Source organism: Ursus americanus, chromosome 22, assembly GCF_024610735.1.
Source record: "Ursus americanus isolate L20-20 chromosome 22, mUrsAme1.1.p, whole genome shotgun sequence".
Classification (NCBI taxonomy): Eukaryota; Metazoa; Chordata; class Mammalia; order Carnivora; family Ursidae; genus Ursus; species Ursus americanus.
In genome coordinates, this window is record NC_142148.1 from 21,169,496 (window position 1) to 21,191,729 (window position 22,234).

The following is a 22,234-nucleotide window of genomic DNA, read 5'->3' on the forward strand; positions in this document are numbered from 1 at the left end:
CTTATTATGAATGTTTTGTCAGTTACACCAGAACCATCATCATTCATTCATTCACTCAAGAAGTGTCTACTAAGCTAATAGAACCTGAACATCAGTCCATTAGGGGCTAGAGGGAATATCAGACATCAATCAACAACAGTAACAACAGAACTGCACTGATCTAAAAGAAGTAGCATGGTACAATACAAAGAGCAGCAAACCAATCATCAGAAAAAATCTAGGTTCTTGTGACTCACTAAGTCATTTGACTTATCAGTGCAGCATTTATAAAAACGCTCTGCCCCTGCTCTACCTCCCAGGGTTGTCTTTAATAAGATAAGGGAGAGTAAGATTAAATAAGATAAAGACACAGCACTTGGAAAAGAAAACAGAACCTAAGATCCAATCTCTCTTAATGATTGCTAATGCAAAGTCTTATACATACAACACTCTTAGAATTACTTAAAATCAGCTTTTGACAAGGAATATCATCACAATTATGATCACAAAATTACACTGAGCAGCCCACAGGCATATAAAAAGGGACCCAATGTCACTAGAAATCAGAAAAATGCACATAAAACCCACAAGATATCAGACTGGCAAAAAATTAAAAAATTAAAATCTAGCAAGATGTGGAGAAACAGGAACTGTTAAAACTTGCTGATAGGAGTATAAATGAGTATAGGACTAATTGGTGATACCTAATAACACTGAAAATGCATATATTCTGACTACCCCAGCAATTCTACTCCCAGGTATATACACATTACAGAAATTCGCAGACATGTGCACAAGGAGATACTTAGAGAATGTTCACTGGAACACATTTGTAATAAGAAAAAAGAAAAGAAAATTTCAATCGTCCCTGGTTGTACACATAAGTAATAATAAAAAAAATTGTGTGGGAATAATAATCACCAAATTCAAGATAGTGATTGCTTCTAAAAAGGGTAATAAATAAATTGGATTAGGGAGGGGCATACAATAAAACAGGATTAGGGAAGGGTATACATGAGATTTCGACTGTATTTATAAAATTTTATTTCTTAAAGATCTGAAGTAAATTTGGCAAAATGGTATGGTTATGCACACACTTAGAGGGAGAAAAGGGGGACCACTAGAAGCTAGCAGGGAATCATGCAGAACAAGTCATGCCCCACTAGCTGCAGTTCCTTGGTGTTGCTGAGGCTCACTAAGGTTAAGGGTTTCAACACATATTGGGTACCTTTATCTCAACACGATCTTTCACAAAGTTAGTCAAGCAGGCAGAAAGAGAAATGTGGATGAATGGCAGCACAGATAGACAGAACCATAACTGGTTGAACCAAAAGAGTATAAGCACTGTGGAGTCCTTTGTTTAAAATTCAAAATAGCGAATATATAAAGTCCCTGTCAGGGGAAATGTGACTTAAAAACAATTCAGTCAGAAAAGAGCTGATGGCTTCAGTAAATCTCCAATTCAATGACTCAACAGGATGATCAACTTTAAATTTTTTTAAGCTAATGCATATTAAGGTCACACTATTAGAAGTATAACATCCAATTTGGCTACAGTCTTGCAGCACTGACTTAGTCAACACACTTGAAAAAGAGGCATTAAATCTCGATAATGCACAAGCAGGACAGTACAGGGTCTGGAAACCCTGCTATAGGAAAAACCAATAAGGGAAGGACCCAGGAGTCACCTTGGGCTATTTAAACAATGCCCTGGAATGGGGTAAATACATACTGTGCTACCATGAATAGCAGATCACCTTCCTTTCTGCCTTCATTCTAGAGAAATCCTACTCAGCCTTAAGCTGCAGCTCTAAGGTCACCTTCTCTAAGAGTCTTCCAAAAACTCCAGTAAGACCTCTGAGCTTCCTCAGCAGTGTATCATATTATACCTCTATCAGCACATAACACATGCATTCATAAATCTCCATCTCCTCTACTAATTCATAAACTGGGTTCACAAGACAGGAACCATGGGATCTGACCCTTGCTAAGACCTCAGCACCCAACAGTGCCCAACATCAGGGCAGGCACTCAACCCACGTTGCTAAATCAGTGAGAGACAGGGGGAAGAGGACAGCTAAACCAATGAACTACCCAGGAATCATAACTTCCTATTAGCAAATGTATATAAGGTATACATATTCTCGGAGGTCCTTGGGTCATTAGCGTGACTGCAGCCAGGCAGGATTCATTTGCACCTACATATTTGATCATTTTTATGCCATCCTGGGTTATACTTTATGTATCACCTAGTTAATTTGCTAATGGTGGCACCAAGCAATATAAAGGACACGAACAGTAAAACTCAGATTCAGACAAAGAATATCAGTACAACCTTATAATTTACTGATGAATAAACCAAGACTCAAGGAAGTGACAGGACTTGAGCCTGAAGTCATAGACAGACCTATGTCTGAAATCTCTCTCTTTTGCAGGAGCAGTACATACAACCTCCGGATCCCTCTCCTTAGTCACAACCCCAGAAACTATCATCTTAAAGGCATAATTTTCATCATCTCTCCCTGTTGCCATCGTCTTTCAACTAACATTAAAATCTCTTCTGCTACTTTTCTGTCTATGGCTTTAACCAGGACAGCTCTTTTCTGTCATTGCTCCTCGCCCATTTGTAAAAGCTTAGTGCCATCTCTCTACTCTCTATATGTAGACTGCAGTAAGAACTTCCTTCCCCAGACCATCTGGGGAACCCACCCAGTCCACTCAGAATCTTTAAACATTGAATAACAAGTTAATATGGCAACGCTATTTTAAATTATTTAGACTTTTAAACCAAAGCTCAGATACAATAAATTCACTTTATTATTTTGGGTGACACAAAGGTTAGATACTTCATAACTGCTTGTTGGGGAGAGATGGAGTATTCATTCAGCAACGAGCAGCCCCACAGAGTGGTTTTGCACGTAATACGACACACCTGTTACGTGTAATTATGCTGACACAGAAGATTCCAGCCAGTGGAATATTGCCTCCAGCAATGGACAATTTCATTAAGACTAAAGTGGGGCAAGGAAATCTTTAATTACCTTTTCTATAAGTTGCTTCTGAGGTCATTGCCAAGACTTAAAACTTCATTCCTCTTTCAAACAGAAAGAGTGGTTGGGGAGAAATGTATACTCGCAGGAAGACAGATAGGAAAGAAAAGAGAAAAGTGAAGATGTTTTGAGAAAATGGGAAGGAGAGGGGATGAATAACCTGGGACTAAATTAGTGAGAACCAAATCATAAGTAAGAAGTAAATAATTTATTCATTTACATAATCAAGGTCTTTCACAGTTGCTCATTAGTTCCTTAACGGTTCTGACACGATCTTGATCTCAGGAGCTTAGGACATTAGCTGTCACCATTACTTGTTTTAAAAGTTAAAACTTATCCACGTAAGTCTGTTACACAATGGCTGACACATTTATTCAAGGAAGACAGAACTCACATCAAACTTTACCCTGAGTTTCCTGTTAAAGAGCATATTTTTCAACATTACGGGCACTACTTTAAAGTCTGAAAACACAGCATGGTTATGTAATATATTTTCTTTCTAGTGCCGATTTACCTCTTTCAGCTTGAACGAAGTATCTGGTGTTATGGCCTCAATACATGCCTGTTGATGAGCCCATCAAAAACAATGAAAAGAGATGCTTTCATGTCTACTTTTGTCTAAGATGCACTTTATTTTCTTCAACTCAAGGTTTTACTATTTCTAGAAGCTTTACAAACCACTAAAGTTAGCAAAACACCTCCATTCCCAACAAAGACAAGTATGGGGAATGAGTTATTCTTAGAGTCAGAAATATTTCCTCCACCTAGAACACAGAAAGAACACTGACCACCTGACCACATGGAATATGATGAAAAGGAATTCTCTGGGCACCTGGGTGAATGCCTATTGCCACCTACAAACTCCCCCTGCAAGCTCTATCCCCATCGCCACAACTCTCTTGCAAGGAAGCTATAAAATTGACTTTAAAGTAATTTTAAACTAGTAACTGTTCACTTCAAGAACATTTTAGGACTCTATTTCTTAGCAGTAGCATCGAGTAGACCAGATAAGGCAAAACGCATATTTTGCTGGGCAGGAAGGGACTCTACCAAGGATTAAGATAATGAAATAACTGTCTTATACAGAAACATAAATAAAAGAATAAAATAATGTGAACCATCTCTCCCCTTTTAAAAGTTTTCTTTGAAGCTTGGTAGGCTTATGGTATCAGAAAAAAAACCTTAAGAACTGGCTGCCTTAGAAAAAGGTATCTGAAAACAGTGCAAAGGCAACTGTTTTTTTGTTTTGTTTTGTTTTGTTTGCACGATGCAAAGGCATTATTACAGGTTATGGTAGCTTTACTTTCTGAGAAAGGAAAGGAAAGTGAATTTTCATAAGCGAGTTTCCTCTGTGGGTGAATCTCTAGTCAGTTACAACCAACTCAGAGAGAGCCATCAAGGCAAACTACCCATAGCTGTCAATTTAGAATGACTCCAGAAAGCCAGTCCCAGAGCTCCACTGATATCTTCTCAACAACCTCTTAATCTTATTTATAACACCTGTGTTAAAGCAGCCTGACATCACTCCAACTCATCTCAGACTGAAATTACTTAGAAACTTGAGAATCCCAGCAAACATACCAAAAAACACAGAGACACTGGCTGAAAAACCCTACACACAAGGGAATTTGGGCACCTCTTTTAAACAAAGCTGCATAAGTAAGCCAGGCTGGGCCTCCACAGGCAGTCAGATATAAATCTCACAAAGGACTTGTTAGGAGGCACTGAGGTCAGAAAATCTCAGGGTTTAAAGAAACCATAGAATTCCTCCATCGCTACCTCATCAAGTGATTATCCAAACTGTGTAAGAGTTACCATTAACTGTGTGCTTATTATGTTCACTATCTTTTTACTCCACACAGCCCTGGTAGGTAAAGAACGCCCATTCCCTGTTTTTTCAAGTGAAGAAACCAAGGCTCAGGTGGCTTGCTTAGCGAATTGCCTAAGGTCAAACAGCTAGAAAATAGAGGGGCCGGGACTGAAACACTCAGTCCAGTACATCATACTACCACCATGTGATTGGGAAATCATCCTGCCTTAACTGGTTTCTGTGCTTTCTACAGTTTCCCAAGGCTACTTAAACTTAAGTGAACTTTGAGCAGCTCTACTACTCCTGTTTTAGAAACCAATGTGTGTCCCAGGCCTGTACAAAACACAAAGCACATAAGAAACTGATGCTAAACTAGTCCCATTAAAAGGGGAGACTGGTGCAGTGAGAAGAAAATGGACTTCAGTAGTCAGACATCCAAGTCTGTTAACTAGAATGTGACCCTGGATAAATCACCGTCTCATCCCCAGAAAAAGCCCTCCTAGTGAGGAAGCACCTAACCCAGAAAAAGTACTTAATACATGTCAAGAAAAAAAAAAAAAATCCAATGGAAATGGGTATGCCACATACAACAACATGAAATAAAAACTAATCTTGTTGTTTGTATTATCTCTTACTTTTTGCTTCTAAGGCTGGGTAAAGAGAAAACAGCAATTATGGCCCACAGTAGACTTGCAGCAAATCTTGGGCAAATAAATGGATCACTCAATCTGTTGCTTTGGAGTCAGAAACAACTCCAGTCTCAATATAAAAAGATACCTAGAAGAGAACCAAATGCAGCCACTAATCATTGATTCACTGCTTCATACATTTCCTTCTTCCTTCTTCCTTCTTACCCTTATTCTTTCCTTTCTTCAGTCAAGAGACATTTATTGAGCATTTACTACATAGCATGCACTGATCTGGTCACTGTCCTTGAGGAACTCAAAGTCTAATGGGAAGAAAGACACAAAACCAAGTAATTTCAATACAGAACTGTTGGGAAAGGCAGCCCACACATGCAGTATTTCCAGTCCCACTCGGCTGCATAGGAATGGGCCTCAGGCCTGGAACACTTCCTAACCAAGAGGCTAGGAGCCCAAACAGCTTGTGCCAGGCTTATCACCTTGTGTGGCAATATCTGTCTCTGTTTCTGCTCAATGGGAGTTCCTCTGCTCTGCTTAAGCATGTACATCAGTGCCCCTGAGGCACACCCCTAGCTTTCGGGCCGGGGTCCTTCTGCTGCAAGAGGGCTGCAGGTAGGCCACTGCCCTGCACCAGCTTCAGAGGACGGGCGAGGGCCCCACTAGCCACAAGGGACTGACATACATCCCGGGACCTGGTCTCGCTTTATCTCTTCTCTGTGTGAGTAAAGCATCATTCCATCCAGTACTTGACTGCACGGTGTTTTCACTGGCAACTCCAACACCAAGATGCAATGGGCAGAAGCGTGTGGAGTCCTCCCCCAGGACTGGTAACTGACGGGAGTGTTCTACTCCCCTGGGTTAGACAACCAGTGCATGGTGTTCTGCTGGACAACAATGATACACACGGCAGACTCGAGGCAGGTACGAGACTGGGATGGTAGCATTCTGCTGCATTCTACTTCCTAAGGCATTTCTGGTTTTAAGCTCCCTTCAACCACCAGAGCCCTCTATTAGGAAAAAGATTCTGCCATCTACTTCCTCGTGTCTTTGGGCAAGTTATTAAACCTCTGTGAACTTCCTTTCCTCATCTATAAAATGGGAATAAGAATACTGACTTTCCCAGGGTTGCTTTTAGGATGAAATGCAGTAACACCTATAAGTCGAACAGCACAATACCTGGCTCTTAGTGGGCTAGTAGCTCCCGGGCCTTTGTTTTGTTCTTTTGGTGCGGTGGCACAGGCAGGCGAATACACATATTCTTTTTTACTTCATTAAAAGTATGACAATTTCTACAAGCTCCTCTATGAGTTGCTTTTCACTCACTTCAAATCAGGACCATACTATCCCGTAAGTAACCCGCTTTTCCCACAAACACAATCTGTCAATTGAAGGCAAATCTGCCATTAATGCAGAGGCAATACTTCAAGCCCAGCTGCACACTGCCTCCTGATATTATCCTTTCAGGCTCGGTGTTACGCTCCTGAAAAAAAGCTCTACTCACTGTACTCAGCAATCGAAAAGTTCACATGGTCAGAAGTGCCTCTGCCTCACACAAGGTGAACCATGGCCAAAATTGCTTTTTTAATTAAAGTAAGACTTCCTGAACCTCTTGCTGACAATCACAACTAGCACGTGGAGCCCAATATCACATAACCAGTCTCCATCTTGCTCTAATGGTGATTTTAAGCACACAGAGAAGGTAGGGGGAAAATCACTAATTTAAACAAAATGTTTAATCTTCTAATTATGGGAAAGGCTCCAAGAAGATGGAGAGTGATTTGCAATCTTCATTATGGAACCCGCATGTGACCACTGGCGCAAGTCATGTCAGCCAGAAGGCAGACACCATCTCTTCTTCCCCCACTGAGTTTTCTGTGTCCTTGTAAGTTCTGTGGGAATGAAAGAAGAAATCTTTGGGAAAAAAAATAATAAAAGTAGAAGACTCACAATTTGTCTCCCCAAGTTCATTATGCTGAATGAGGTATAAGGATCCCCAGTAAGAAGCCAGGGAGATAATATTCAGTGTCTTTACATTGGCAGATTGAGCAGCCTGAGGGCCTTTGAAACTCAAAAGTCTTGTAAAAACGGCCCAGCTCAGGTGGTGCTTAAGCAATTCTTTTTATTTGCTGAAAAGTCCTGTCATCGGTGGTAAGGGATGCATTGAGAATTAGGGTGGTGCCCACCAATGGCACCTTCGGTCAGAAGGAAATCTGTTCTTCTGCAGATATGCTTGTACCACTGCTAATTTGTGTTATCTCTGCCCATTCAGATCTCCGTGCTAACTCAGGAGAAAAAGTCCCTGCCAACCAAGTCTGACAAGTCCAATGGCAGAACTCCCACTGGAGAATCAGCAGAGACAGCGAAAGCAGGCAATTATTCCCTTTCATTAGAGAGAGTTCTTTTTAAGTTTGGTTGGGTTGTTTTTTTTTTTTTTTTTAATGTTGAAAACAAAAAGTGGCCACTCACAGCTACTGCTCACTGCAGTCCCTTACACAACTGGCAGACACTGAAATTTCCCCCTAAGCCAACCAGAAAGAGCTGTGCCCCTGTAATTACCCACTGTAATGTAAAACCAGACTCGGAGAGGATGGCCACAGCAGAACTGGGCAAGACAGCAGTGATATTTAATCATCAGTCCAGACCATCTGCAACTGTTTTGCAGAAGCACATGAAGTTTATGGATTCCAAAGCTTCCTACAAGTTACCAGGTGCTGAAGGTCAGCTGCACTGTCCTCGGGTCCACTGGGGCTGCCTTCTTCATTCTCTCCAGGCCAGGGTGCTCAACAAAAGGCACCATGCCCACATTTTCTGTGCCAAGCCTGGCACGAGGAGAGTGTTGCTTCTTGATTAAGCCAGAACATAGATTAAATGTTTAGAACTGGGAGATTCTGAAAACAACCAAAGTGGGAAAGCAATTATCCTAGGGAGAGCAGAGCTTCGGCTGTGGACCCCTAAAGCACAGAGGTGAATTCTACCCACTTTGAACACCTAAGCTGGCCAGACTGCTCCCCTACAATCTATTCTACATTCTGCAGATGCAGTGCTCTTTTCAAACATAAACCAAATTGTGGCACTCCACAGCTTCAAACCCCTAATGGCTTCCCACTGTACTGACAACAAAATCTAAACATTTTAAGGCTACCTCCCCTCCCCACAGCTGACCTCTGTCCTTAATTGTCTCTTCTCACTCACCATGCTCTAGCCGTTTGCCTCAAACATGACAAGCTTGTTCCCACCTTAGGGCTTTTGTACTGGATTTGTATAGGCCTATGCTGCTATTCCCACAGCTCTTCACAGAGCTGGATCTTTCTCATCATTCAGTTCTCAACTCAAATGTTACCCCTTCAGAAAGGCCTTTTAGAACCTTCTGATGCTCCACCATCACTGTATGACATCAGCCCATTTTCTCCCCTTCATATCCCGATTTGAAATTATCTTGGTTTTGTGGATGTAGCATTTGTTTGCTTGTGTGGGTGTTCTTATTTATTTGTATTTGTTTTTTCTTGTTTATTGTCTGCCTTGCCTCCGTGGATATAAGTTCCATAAAGACAAGGTACTGCAAATGTCTTGTGCATATCTAGTCTCAGTGTCTAGTATAACAACTTGCATTTAGTAGGCATTTAATATGTATCTGTTGAATAATTAAAGAAGGAAAGGTTCAATATGGATCACTAATCTAAATGAAATTTACTAACCCTCAAGAATCTAGACTGGCAAGGGGGAATGAAACATGAGAGACTATGGACTATGAGAAACAAACTGAGGGCCTCAGAGGGGAGGGGGGTGGGGGAATGGGATAGGCTGGTGATGGGTAGTAAGGAGGGCACGTATTGCATGGTGCACTGGGTGTTATACGCAACTAATGAATCATTGAGCCTTACATCGGAAACCGGGGATGTACTGTATGGTGACTAACATAATATAATAAAAAAATCATTAAAAAAAAAAAAGAATTTAGACTGGCTCACAGGCTGTCAGCATGTTTCACAATGCCCTAGAAACCTGGTTGGTTCTTTGCCAACGCCTGGTGAATGATGAGGAAACAATGGCAAAGACAAGACCAAGATGAGCTTGTAGACTCTCAAAGTTGAAGAATATGAAAATCTGCAAGGCTCTTGGGTAGAGTCTTGCCCAAATTGTCCTTTCACAGGAGGATCAGATGGGCGAGCAACAGTGATTACCAATGGCTGAGGCCAAGACCCAAAGGTTGGGTCTCAAAGGTCCAGCAGAGGCAGGGTATACCATATGAAGCAGCCCCAGCCCAGTCAGCCAGAGTCCTTCTGGATGAGGCAGCAGTTGGGAGCCAGAGAACAGATGTACATACTTGGGAGGGGGAAAAGAGAAAGAAAATGAGAGACAGAGCCAAGAGCAAAGCACAAGGCAGAAATGGGGCAGAGGCATGAAAAGGTCAGGAATAAGCACATGGGGTCTCAGGTGATTGCTACAATTTAGATTTCATGGGCTCGTGGGTGTGTGAATTTGGATATGAGACTAGCTTAAAGATATAGTGTCAAGGCCATCAGACAGGTAAATGGCTCCCCTCCAGAAAGATAAGCAGCCATGAAGGAAAGGGGCACTCCATGGAAGGCCAGGTTAAGCTTCTGTTTGTGAGTGCTAGTTTCTCTTGAAAGACTCATGATTAGTGAGCACTAGTAATTGCTCAGATAGTCTTCAGTCCTCAAGATGGTAGTGGTGGGCAAAGATATCTAGAAGAAATGCTGGATGAAAAACACTAATTTGATCTCTAGTATCTTTCGGGCTTCAGTGACTAATAGAAGAGCCCTGAAGTTCTACAGTTCATCTAAAGATGACCAAGAATACTAACGCTTCATTCATCCAACAACCACAACTTTTCAGGACACTGTGAAAAGAAAGCAAAAAGGGCCTCAGAGGTTAGATTTTATCCTATTTTATCCTATTAAACAAACACCACCACTAAGAAGTGACAGCTAACACCAAAGAAAAGCAAGAAAAACTGTAAGCAATAGGCACAAGAACTCAAAATTCCTCTGTAACACTCCCAATGTTTTAATACAGGAGTAAAAACTTTCCACACTTCAAAAGATCGTGAGAGAATCTGGGCATAATTAACATGTGTTCATAATAATCACCCTAAGACAACACTCTGACCTACTGAGAAAGGAAGAATGTTTACTTTAGAAAGAACTCCAAGCAAAATGATGAAAAAGTTAAGTTTTGAATATGGAAAAAAGCACTGTTCTGATCCCCATTTTATCACCTGAGGGAAGTCACTTTCCATCCTTGTGCCAGGCCCTCCCCTGGCACTCTTGCTCCACTTGTAAGTTTCTGCTATGTGGAGAATCTGTTCAGGAGTGTCACATTTTCCAAAGACACCAACCAGATAAAAGAGGAGCTAGTGCAATTCAATACAACCCATATCACCTTTTTAAAAAAGGAACCTCAGGGGCGCCTGGGTGGCTCAGTCAGTTAAGCGTCTGCCTTTGGCTCAGGTCATGATCCCGGGGTCCTGGGATCAAGCCCCAAATGGGGCTCACTGCTCAGCGGGGAGCCTGCTTCTCCCTCTCCCACTCCCCCTGCTTCTGCACTCACACTCTCTATGTCAAATAAATAAAATCTTTAATAATAAACAAATAAGGAACCTCAACGTGGGTTTCTTTTCATGACGACCCCCAATTTCATCCATGATAATGTCTTTTTCTTTTTTTCTTTATTGCTGCATTTTAACATTCTGTTGATTCTTTGGCATCTTTACCTTCCTCTGTCCAACAGCTGCTCCTGGCCAGAGCCCCCACTCCATGTTTCAGCTTCTCTGTCAATAATTATGTACCCCTGAAATGCTCAAATTTCCCTTCACATTAATATGAGAAGGTATTAGCTGTTCCCATGGAAGTATTAATGTTTGAAGAGGCCAGTAAAAGATAACAAGACAAACTCTAACCACAATTCTTTTATTTTATCCAAACTGGAAAGAAAATAGCATTCCAACATGATACACCAGCAGAAGACTGATGTACTGTTAATGCTTAAGTTTATTAAAAATTCCAAAAGTAATTTTAAACTCAGTTGCTCTTAACTTGGGGGGGGGGGGTCGAATAAAAAATGTAATCCTTGATTTTATGTATTAACAAAACAAACACATAAATAATGCCAAACACTAAAATTAACAAGTCAGGAACAACAGATGTTGGCGAGGATGTGGAGAAAGGGGAACCCTCCTACACTGTTGGTGGGAATGCAAGCTGGTGCAGCCACTCTGGAAAACAGTATGGAGGTTCCTCAAAAAGTTGAAAATAGAGCTACCCCATGACCCAGCAATTGCACTACTGGGTATTTACCCCAAAGATACAAATGTAGTGATCCGAAGGGGCTCCTGCACCCCAATGTTTATAGCAGCAATGTCCACAATAGCCAAACTATGGAAAGAGCCTAGACATCCATGGATAAAGATGTGGTATTTATATACAATGGAATATTACACAGTCATCAAAAAAAATGAAATCCTGTCATATGCAACAACTAAAGGGTATCATGCTAAGTGACAAAAGTCAATCAGAGAAAGACAATTATCATATGATCTCACTGATATGTGGAATTTAAGAAACAAGGCAGAAGGTCATAGGGGAAGAGAGGAAAAAATGAAACAAGACAAAACCAGAGAGGGAGACAAACCATAAGAGACTCTTAATCATAAGAAACAAACTGAAGGTTGCTGGGGTGGGGGTGGGGGGGATGGGGTAACTGGGTAATGGACATTGGGGAGGGTATATGTTGTAATGAGCACTGGGTATTATATAAGACTGATGAATCACAGACCTGTACCCCTGAAACCAATAATACATTATGTTAATTAATTGAATTTAAATTTTTTTTAAAAGAAAGAAAAAAAAGAACGTCAAACAATCTGTTCAATAAACAACCATACCTGCCTTTGGAATATAGTCAGACACATCCAGAGGGACGCATCATAATACTCTGTGCTTGATGTCAAATCCTTCTCAGTTCAGTCAATGGCTTTGGACACTGCTGGGTAGTTGAAGGGAAGTCTAAGGAGCCCAAGCAGATAATCTGCTCACAGGCAACTGATAATCTAAAACGAGTTAACAGATGAAAATGCACTGTGGTAGTCTCACTAGCTCTTTCACTGAACTCAGGACAAAGATAATCTAGTTTCTATTTACCAACCCACAATGGAGATGGGGTTTTAAAATTTAGGCCAACACACTTGCAGATCAGTCACTCCTAGAACACTGCAGAAAAGAAAATGGCTTTGAACTATTCAGCTGAAATACTAGAATCAAATGGCTGACTCTGGAAAAAGTAAGGGAATCTCTGCTATACCTTTTCCTAACTTCAATTTCTCTATAGCCATACAAGACTCAGAACAAAACCAACCGCTTCCTTTGGAAACCTTAGGGGGAAAAAAAAAGAAAGAAAGAAAAAGAAAGGAGTAATCTGTAAATGAGATTTCTGGCACTAGAAAAGGGGAACACTGAGATATCTCAGCAATATTAAAGAGACCTGGGGAAAAAAATTACTGTGTTGATGACATAATTCTTGATATCAATGACTGCTAACTGTGGTGGAATAGGGTTGTGCTTTAATCTATTGAGAACGGTTCTATACTGTGGCATGTGTGGGTGACAAACTGTTCTCATTTCCTTTTATAGCACTCTAAACCTTAATCTCCAAGGGACCAATGACCTTGGGAATACTGAGGCAGCTTGGTAGAATTCAAAAAAACATTTTTTTCTTTTGCTACAGCATGTGTGTTGATTGTAATTATATCAATAATTTAAAATTAACAGCTAACATTTACTGGGCGCTTACTACGTGTCGGGCACTATACTACTTAGCACTACCCACCCTGTCTTATTTAATCCTGCATTTAAAAAAAGATGGTAAAATGCAGATTTTTTTTTAATGGTGGGCAGAGATACACTATTATAAAATCTCCATTTTAAAGATGAAGACCTGAAGCTTAAAGAGGTTAATTAACTGACCCAAGGACACATAGCTAGCAAATAGCAGAGGTGGGATTCAAACACAGGCAGTCTGACCCCAAGTTAGTGTTCATTCACTACACCAACATTAAAAGACACCCAATGGACACACTCAGAGGGTACGTGCCTTGAATTATGCTCTCCAACAGAGCTGACAGGCTTTTCTGAGCCATCCACATTCTCCAATATAGTTATTTTTACATCTAAAAACTTCTCTCTTGGTGTAAATTTTATAAATTCAATCCCCCAATTTATTATTTTTTTAAGTAAGCTCTACGCCCAACGTGGGGCTTGAACTCACAACCCCTGAGATCGAGAGTCGCACGCTCCACTGACTGAGCCAGCCAGGCGTCCCTCCATATCCCAATTTAAATGACACCTAGTGAGGGACTGCACAAAGGCATGGCTGTCTTCCTCAAGTTCACCACCAAAATTAGGCATCTCAATAAAACCTACCTCCAAGGAAGCTGGAAGAGGCGGGACTGAAGTCTATGACCAGTGAAAACTGTTCTGCTGGCCTTTAGAGGAAATAAACCCATGTTCACCATGCCAATACATGATCCACAAAAATAATAATTAAGACCAACCAGAAAGCTACTTATCTGACAAAGTCTCAAGAGTCTAAACTATGATGGTGGCAACTGAAATAGGAAGGAATAAAGAGAAGACTGAAGAAGCAACACTTTCTCTGTAAAGCTTTCCTGGTGGCAGAGCTGCTCCTGCCTACACCACCAAATTTTGTTCCTTCCTCTTTAACAGCAATGACGCTGTGTACTGGAGACTCAGTTTTCAAATCTGTGGGATGCCACCCTTAGACTACAAGAAGGAACAGCAGCAACATTCGTTCACTCATTCAATATATTTATTAAGTTTACTGAATATTGAGTTTACTCCATGAGAGCAAGAACTGTGGCTTAAACATTTTCAGATCCTGACACCATCTTGACCCCTGGAGAAAAGAGCTAGACCTCTTTGTTCACAAGATCTTATGATCCATGAGGAAAAGAACCTTGTCTTTCATCTTTGAGAAATAGCTCCAAGGCTTCTTTAAAGTCTACTGAAAAGAGACACCCCTGACTAAAATGCAGAATTGGGGGTAGGTGGTGGAGCAGGTGGATAGATACAGAGAAGTACATGACCCCAGAACATCTGGCCAGAATGTTCAATAGACACATGAAACCTAGATCATGGCTAGGGAGCTAACAGTTGTCTATATCGAGGTGCTGAAAGACAGAAGAATGGATGAGTTCATCTATGATGAGGGACAGGATTATAGAATCAAACGCTAAGGAAGAGTCAGTCGTAATGAGGGTATTGGCAACCTCCAAGAATGCAGGCTTCGGACATCCTACAGAACAACTGACCAGTACTCTTCAAAAAGGCCGAGATCATAAAAGACAATGAAAATGACAGGATCCTGGATAGGATCCTGAAACAGGAAAAACACATTAATGGAAAAACTGGTGACATTTGAATTAAGTCTGTGGTTCAGTTACCTAGAATTATGAATTCCTGGTTTTGGTCATCATACTATGGTTATAGAAGACGTTAACTTCAGGGGAAGCTGGGTGAGGAGTATATGGAAACTCAGAAACTCTCTTTACTATTTTTGCAAATTTCTGTAAATTTAACATTAATTCAAAATAAAAGTTTTAAAAATGTAGGTTTTGCAGCAAGAGTAGCAAGAGATGATATGGAAGAGGAAGACAATTCAGAAACTGAAGTAACATATTTGAATCAAACATTCTTGATGTCTAACATGAAAACAAAGCCATACAAGTCAGCAAGCAAACAAGATATCAGAACAAAAGCTTTCCAAAAGGGGAAATAACCAGAGTATATTTGAAGGTATACACTGGTTCACTCACTCAGTCATTACACAACCATTCATGAGGCATCAATTATGGGTGAGACACTTTGCTAGGTGCTGGTCCCTGCCTCTAAGTTAACTGTGTAGTGTGTGAGGCGGCACATAAATCTGTACTTTGTGAGTATGAAGAGAATGCACCAGGAAGAAAGAGGACGAGAAAGTTGCAAAGAGAGGAAATGAACTTAAGAAAGAAATCACTCAGGAGATGAAACAGAAAACACCCTGAAATGGGAATATCAATGAAAATAGCTCTTTATCTTTTGTTTATAGTTTCCAACATTAACAAAAAGTAACTTTGAAAAGTACTAGTCTGAACTGTCATGCAAAAAGAGCCTACATCACAATGCTGTAAAACAATATCGTGATGAGGATAATATTCTCAGGGTTAGCAGTGAAATGGGGCTACTACAGAATGAGCACATGTGTTCAGGCTTCTAAAATGTTTCTTACATATACACCATCAACAAAAGAACACAACAGAAAAGCTCAATTACAAACTACAACACTACCTTACAGAGAAAGAGGCAGATGATAAGAAATACAAATGATAACACACACAAGGGAAAAAATGCCTATTACAGCAAACTCAAACTAACACTTTACATAACTACTAGATTAATGAGACAAAATTAAATTGTGACAACTAGTAGTATCAAGATTGTGGTAAAACTGGAACACCCACTGCTGTTAGCACTTGTAAACTGATGAAGGATTCATTCCATATGAGCACGAGGTGTTCCTTAATGTATCTGCGGCTGAGATGACCCCATCATCTGCCACTCCCCTCCGTTTACTCAGTGCTCTGATATTTCACTCCCATGCTTCTGCTCTCACTAATCCTAGTCAAGAATGACTTTCCTTGGCCTCCTTCATTACCCACAGAATTCCTATTCATTCATCATGGCTGAGATCCAACATCATCTCCCTTGTCTTCAATGACCGCATTCAAATCCACTTCCATTAATACATCCCTTCTCCAGGAATATCCAGTCATTCCTTCCACTGTGCTCCCATAATACTTTATTCACACAGTTCGTTGTTGAAATATCTGTCTCATTCCTCAAGTTACAAATTCTTTAAGGTCCAAGACCATATCTTAATAATTTTTGTACATGCAACACTAAGCTCAGGAGATGGCACGTGGTCATTTCTAACAGCAGGTGGGAGGGGAAAAATGCCAAACAAATGAAGAAGTTCACTGCAATAGTATCTCCAAGAAAAAAACCTGAAGACCAAATAATCAGAAATAATTCCTCCAAATAATTATAGAGGAACAATATAGGGGAAAATGGTTGGTCTACCACTTGAGCAAAAACTATGAAAACATTAAAAATAACATGAGGACCATGTAGAAACACAGGAAATATTTCTGGCAGTGTTAAATTAAAAATGTAGAACACAAAACAGTATAGACACAATGATTATTGCCATGCCATATACAATAACTGTGGGAATATAAAAATACTTGTTAGACTAGGGTCCTTTTCCTTTTCTCAAATACTTTTTTTAATACTATTCCTGTCAGTTTATTGTCATTAAAATTTTTTTTATTTCAAAAGAAAGAAAAAAGGCGAAAGAAGCAAGATTATAAATTCGTACAAGCCCCTGCAATTCAAGGAAATGCTATGATATTACCAATAGGTCACAAGAGGAGTGGGTGTCTGCAGTATTGCTAAAACCAAGGGTCCCCGACCCCAATCTGCCTCAAAGAGAATACTTCTCATGTCACAAAGCAAGTCATTCCCACTGAGCCAAGCTGCACTAAATGTGAATTCTTTATTGCAAAACTTCGAAGGTAAGAACTTTTTCCAGACATCTGTGGAATTAGTATTAATGAGAATGCCCTGAAGTTCATATGCGCGCCTATGCAGCAGAAACTTCTCAGCCAAGGAACTGCTGGGCACACTGCTTGATGAGATGCCTAAGCCTAAAGGCATCAAAAAAGTACATTTCCATACTGGGAACATTACTGGCTTCCTCTTTAAGACTTTTTCCACCACCTCCTGTCCACATTGTAATTCTCCTGTCTTCTCAAACGAATAGTTAACGTATGTCAAGGATATAAGGCATATACTGAGGCGCTTACTGCCTAACTCTATTACTAGAAGAACCAATCTCAGCAGAAAATTGGAATCTTCCCACCATGCTGCCCCAAAAATGAAATTTGAGAAGCACCCAAAAAATATTAAATACTTTTAATAAACATTTCTTGACATTACATATTTTCCTTGCTTACCTTAATCTCTGAATTCCAGGAAAGGAAACAACCACAACTCTTAGAGCTCAATCCCTCATTTTACAGGTGGTAAAAAGATATACAGAGAGGGGAAGTGACTTGTCCTGAGTCACCCAGATAAGTAATGATAAAGGGAAGATTAAAACTCAAATCTCCCAGATTTTCAGCCCCGATTCATTCTCCTACAGCAAGCTTTTTTATCCCTTGAAATCTCTAGAGCTCTTGGCCTAAATAATTAGTATCACAGAATTTAAAGTTAGAAGAGACCTCAGAGAGACTTACTTAATCCCCTCATTAGGCATATGAGGAAACTGAGGCCCAGAAAGATTAAGTGATTTGCTCTCAATATCTTGGATGGCAGAGAAGAAGTATAACTTAAGCTCAAAAAACTAAAACTAACAGCTATGAGAAGGGAGGAGAATCTCAGCTGGGCAAAATTTTAAAAGGAATGTAGATCATTCTAGACCAGGGGCACTTTCAAAATGTAGTCCCTGAACCAGAGCTTCAGCATCACCTGGGATCACCTGTTAGAAATGCAAACTCTAGGGGCGCCTGGGTGGCACAGCGGTTAAGCGTCTGCCTTCGGCTCAGGGCGTGATCCCAGCGTTATGGGATCGAGCCCCCCATCAGGCTCCTCTGCTATGAGCCTGCTTCTTCCTCTCCCACTCCCCCTGCTTGTGTTCCCTCTCTCGCTGGCTGTCTCTATCTCTGTCGAATAAATAAATAAAATCTTAAAAAAAAAAAAAAAAAGAAATGCAAACTCTAAGGTCCCACAGGAGACTTTAATGAATTAAACTCTGGGGGTGGGGATGTTCAAATCAGACAACATGTCCCTGAGAAATGACCTTCTGTGGTCATGTTGAGTCCACTTTGTAAATCGCAACTATAATCAACCGCACTAAAATGTATGCATTCTTCTATAGGCGCACCATACTTCAATTTTTAAAGTTTTTAAAGTATGTACGAAAGTTTTTTAAGTTTGTAAGTAAAGTATGAAAACAAAATGGAAAACCAGATTTGGGTATTCATTTGGTTCCAGTTCTGGCTCTACTCCTTACCCGCCGTTTGTCCTTGGGCAGGTAACTGACCTCTGTAAAACAGGCATGCCACCTACCTCAAAGGGCATGTTGAGAACTAACTGCAAAGACGCATCCAAAAGCACTTTAGTTCAGCAGCTGGCACAGAAGTAGGCAGGCAGTGCAGCACGGTTACTATGAGCTTCAGCTGTAGGGTAGGTGCTTTGCAGCACCTCAGTTCCCTCATCTGTGCAACAGGATTAAAGACAGTACCTTCTTCACAGGGTTGTTATAAAGATTTTGAGAGATGGCGCAGGTAAATAATGCATCTTTCATATCTACAAAATGTTACTGTTTTTGAAGAGCTTTTGCATCCATTAGTTCAAATGATCTTCACCCACTTCCACAGGAGGATGGGTGCATTTGATTGACTATAGAAAGATTCCAGACTGTACCATCTTTTAGGAACAGAAGGAGCGGACATCGGTCTTACAGAAAGGAAACTGCATGAATAGTGCATGTGGGGAATGAACAGGACTGAAAATAAGGAGATCAGGACTCTGGTTTCACCTATGTCAAGACCTTAGCCCACAACCTCAGGGAAGTGCTATACCAGAATGGGGTTCACTTTTCATCTGTAAATAAGTGGTCTGCATGAGGTTATCTATAACATCTCTCCAAACAAAATTCGAACTCCTTATCATGACCTACAGGAAGGCCTACATCTCCTACTCATCACCTACCACCCTCCTGCTTAGTCACCATGTTCTAGCTCCATCAATCCTCTTCCTGATCTTCTAACAGGCTACACCAGCTTCTACCTCAGTCTACATACTTGCTCTTCCCTCTGCCTTGATCTTTCTGATCTTTCACATGATTGGCTCCTTCTCAACCTTCAGTCCTTTAACATCCATTCCTGAGTCCTTCCCAGACCACATTACCAAAAGTAATAGGTCCTGCTCCTACTGCCAGGGGTTATTTTCTTTCACAGCACTGTCTGATAAAAATATAATGAAAGCCACAAATAAGCCACATCTGTAACTTTAAATTTTCTAGTAGTCACATTAAAAAAGTTTTAAAGAAGTTAACATTAATTTTAATAATATATTTTCTTTAAGCCAACATATCCCATGTATCATCATTTCAATATGGAATGAATATAAAGATTATTAGTATATGTTACAATAATTTTTGTTATACTAAATCCTGGAAATCCAATGTGTATTTTATACATATCGCTCTCAATTCCAACTAGCCACATTTCAAGTGTTCAGTAGTCACAGGTACCCGGTGTGGCTACCGCACCAAACAGCACAGTTCTACTTTGCTTCCCTTCAAAGTACCTATCACAATCTGAATTTCTTGTTTGTTTACACACTTACTATCTTGTTACTTTCCCGCCAGACTACAAACTCCACAAGAGCAAGAACCTTGTCTGTTTTGTTCAATGTTGTATACTCAGAGGATTTGGTGCCTTGCACAGCAGGTGTTCAATAAATGTTTTTCGAGCAAATGAATGAACCTCTTTTAGCTATAATATTCTGAGTCAACGGGCTAGCCATTCTACAATTCCCAAACAGACATACAAACACTCATTCAACAATCCTATTTCCTTTCTTCTTTTGTGTTCAATAACTGTCTTAAAATGAGAAATCTCTTGGCTATATATCAACCATTGCTTAAAAGTTCTTTTCTACAATGTCTAGAGTCTCCAAGGTCCGTTCTTTGTATATTAGCTAAGGGAGTGGCATGAATATAACTGCTAACATTTACTGAACTTTTACTCTTGACAAGCATTAGTCTAAGCACTTTACACTTCAGAATAGCTTCACAACAGACTCATGTGGTAGGTACCATCTTTACCCCTATTTACATATGAGGAAACCACGGCATAGAGAGGTTAAGTATCTTGTTCAAGGTTACAGCAGCCAGTTAATAGCAAAATAGAGATTCCAAGGAACATGCCGTCCCTGACACATAGCTCTTAATCACCTATTCTCTACTGCAGAGCTCTCCAATAGGAATGTAAGACCAGTTACAATTTTAATAGCCACACTAAAAGGCTAGTAGCTACATGAAAAAGTCAACAGAAACAGGTAAAATTTACTTTAAATTTTATTTCACCCATTACCCATAATATGATTAATCAATATGATCAATAATCAAGGTAATTGATTATCAAATCAATTCAATCAATATGATCATAAAATTAGTACAAAAACTGTATTTTTCATATTGAATCTTCAAAATTCAGCATGATTTTACACAGAGTACTTTTCAATTCATAATAGCCCCATTTCAACTGTCTAACAGCCACATGGACAGCTACCATATTGGACAGCAGGGCTCTACTGCCTCCTTACGAAGTCAAGGAGGGGGAAACCTTTGAACTAGGAGCCAGGAAACCTCAGCTCTAATCCCAACTCTTACTTGTTGAGTGACTTTGGAGAAGTCCTTTCTGCCCCCTGGGCCACCGATTCCCACCAAGTCGCCTGAGCGGGTAAGACAAGACGATTCCTAGGGTCCCATCCCATGCTAGAATTGCAAACATCTCCCAACAAAGGCAGTTAACATGGGAAAAGCTTTTACAATTTAAAATCAGTTTTCACATCCAATAGTTAATAGAGTCCTCAAACAACCCTACTAGGTAGTTATTACTGTCTCCGTCTTACATATACAAAAACTGGAGCTCAAAGAGGGCAAAAAGACTTCCCCAAGCCACATGGCCAGTCAGTGGAGAAACCGGAGCTCAAATGCAAGAAAGACCAGTGCCTTCCCACCACCACCACCAACTCAGCGACTGGGGGCCAAGAGAGTTCAAGGAAGATGGTTGTGAAGATGGTCTGGGGCCTTCAGCAGAGTTGAAGGGAACCAGGCCCCAGTCCAGGGTAGGGTGAGAAGAGGCCCAGACTGGAGTTGAGAGGAAGGGGCCTGGGCTCGAAGAAGGAATGGGCTGAAAGGGCCCAGGAGAGTCTTAGGGGAGTGAAGTGAAATGAGGAACTCGGACATGAGAAGTGAGGGGACGCGGGCCTGGGACAGAGGTGAGAGGAGGTGAGATGCAAGGGCGCTGGTCCCGCGACCGGAGACCCCTGCCCGGGTGAGGGAACGGTAGGCTGGCCCTCCTCGTCCCTCATACCTGGTAGCTCAGAAGTTCGCCCACATCCATGGTTCCAGGCCCAGCCAACACCTGCTACTCGGGTTCCCTCCACTCACGCCCAAACCGCGGCCCCCTCCGCTGCAGCTCCAGCCACACTGCCGGAAAGCGCTGTGAGCGGGTCGCGAAGCCAATGAGGGAAAAGTGCGAGTGACACGAAAGCCGGCCACACTGCGGTAAAAGGCAACGCCACCGTAGAGCGCGCTGCATTTACGACTGTACTGCTTCCGCCCGGAGCCTGAAGGGGGCGGGGAAAGGGGGCGGAGACTTGAAGGAGGGCGGAACGGTGAGAGAAAAGACCTAAAGGAGCCAAGATTTTTTGGACGCCCCCTATGTGCAGGGCGGAGTGCTGAGTGTTTCACTTGTGCTCTCCTAATCCTTCCAAGACCTAGCCAATTTTATTCTCATTTCACAAATAAGGAAATTGAGGCATAGAACTGCACTGTCTAGTTCTATACCCACTAACCACATGCGGCTACTGAGGGTTCGAAAT

At 41.1% G+C, this 22,234-nt stretch overlaps 1 protein-coding gene across 3 annotated transcripts in view; it reads right to left on the reverse strand.

Annotated features, from left to right (window-relative positions):
* CTNNBL1 (catenin beta like 1) overlaps nt 1–21,882 on the reverse strand; it is a 155,693-nt gene extending 133,811 nt beyond the window's left edge. For all 3 annotated transcript variants that reach the window (XM_087853593.1, XM_087853592.1, XM_087853594.1), the window contains exon 1: nt 21,724–21,882. In XM_087853593.1, coding sequence (XP_087709719.1) covers nt 21,724–21,753 — 30 coding nt within the window. In that variant the 5' untranslated portion in view covers nt 21,754–21,882. The remainder of the gene's footprint in view (nt 1–21,723) is intronic.
* Nucleotides 21,883–22,234: the final 352 nt, after the last annotated feature.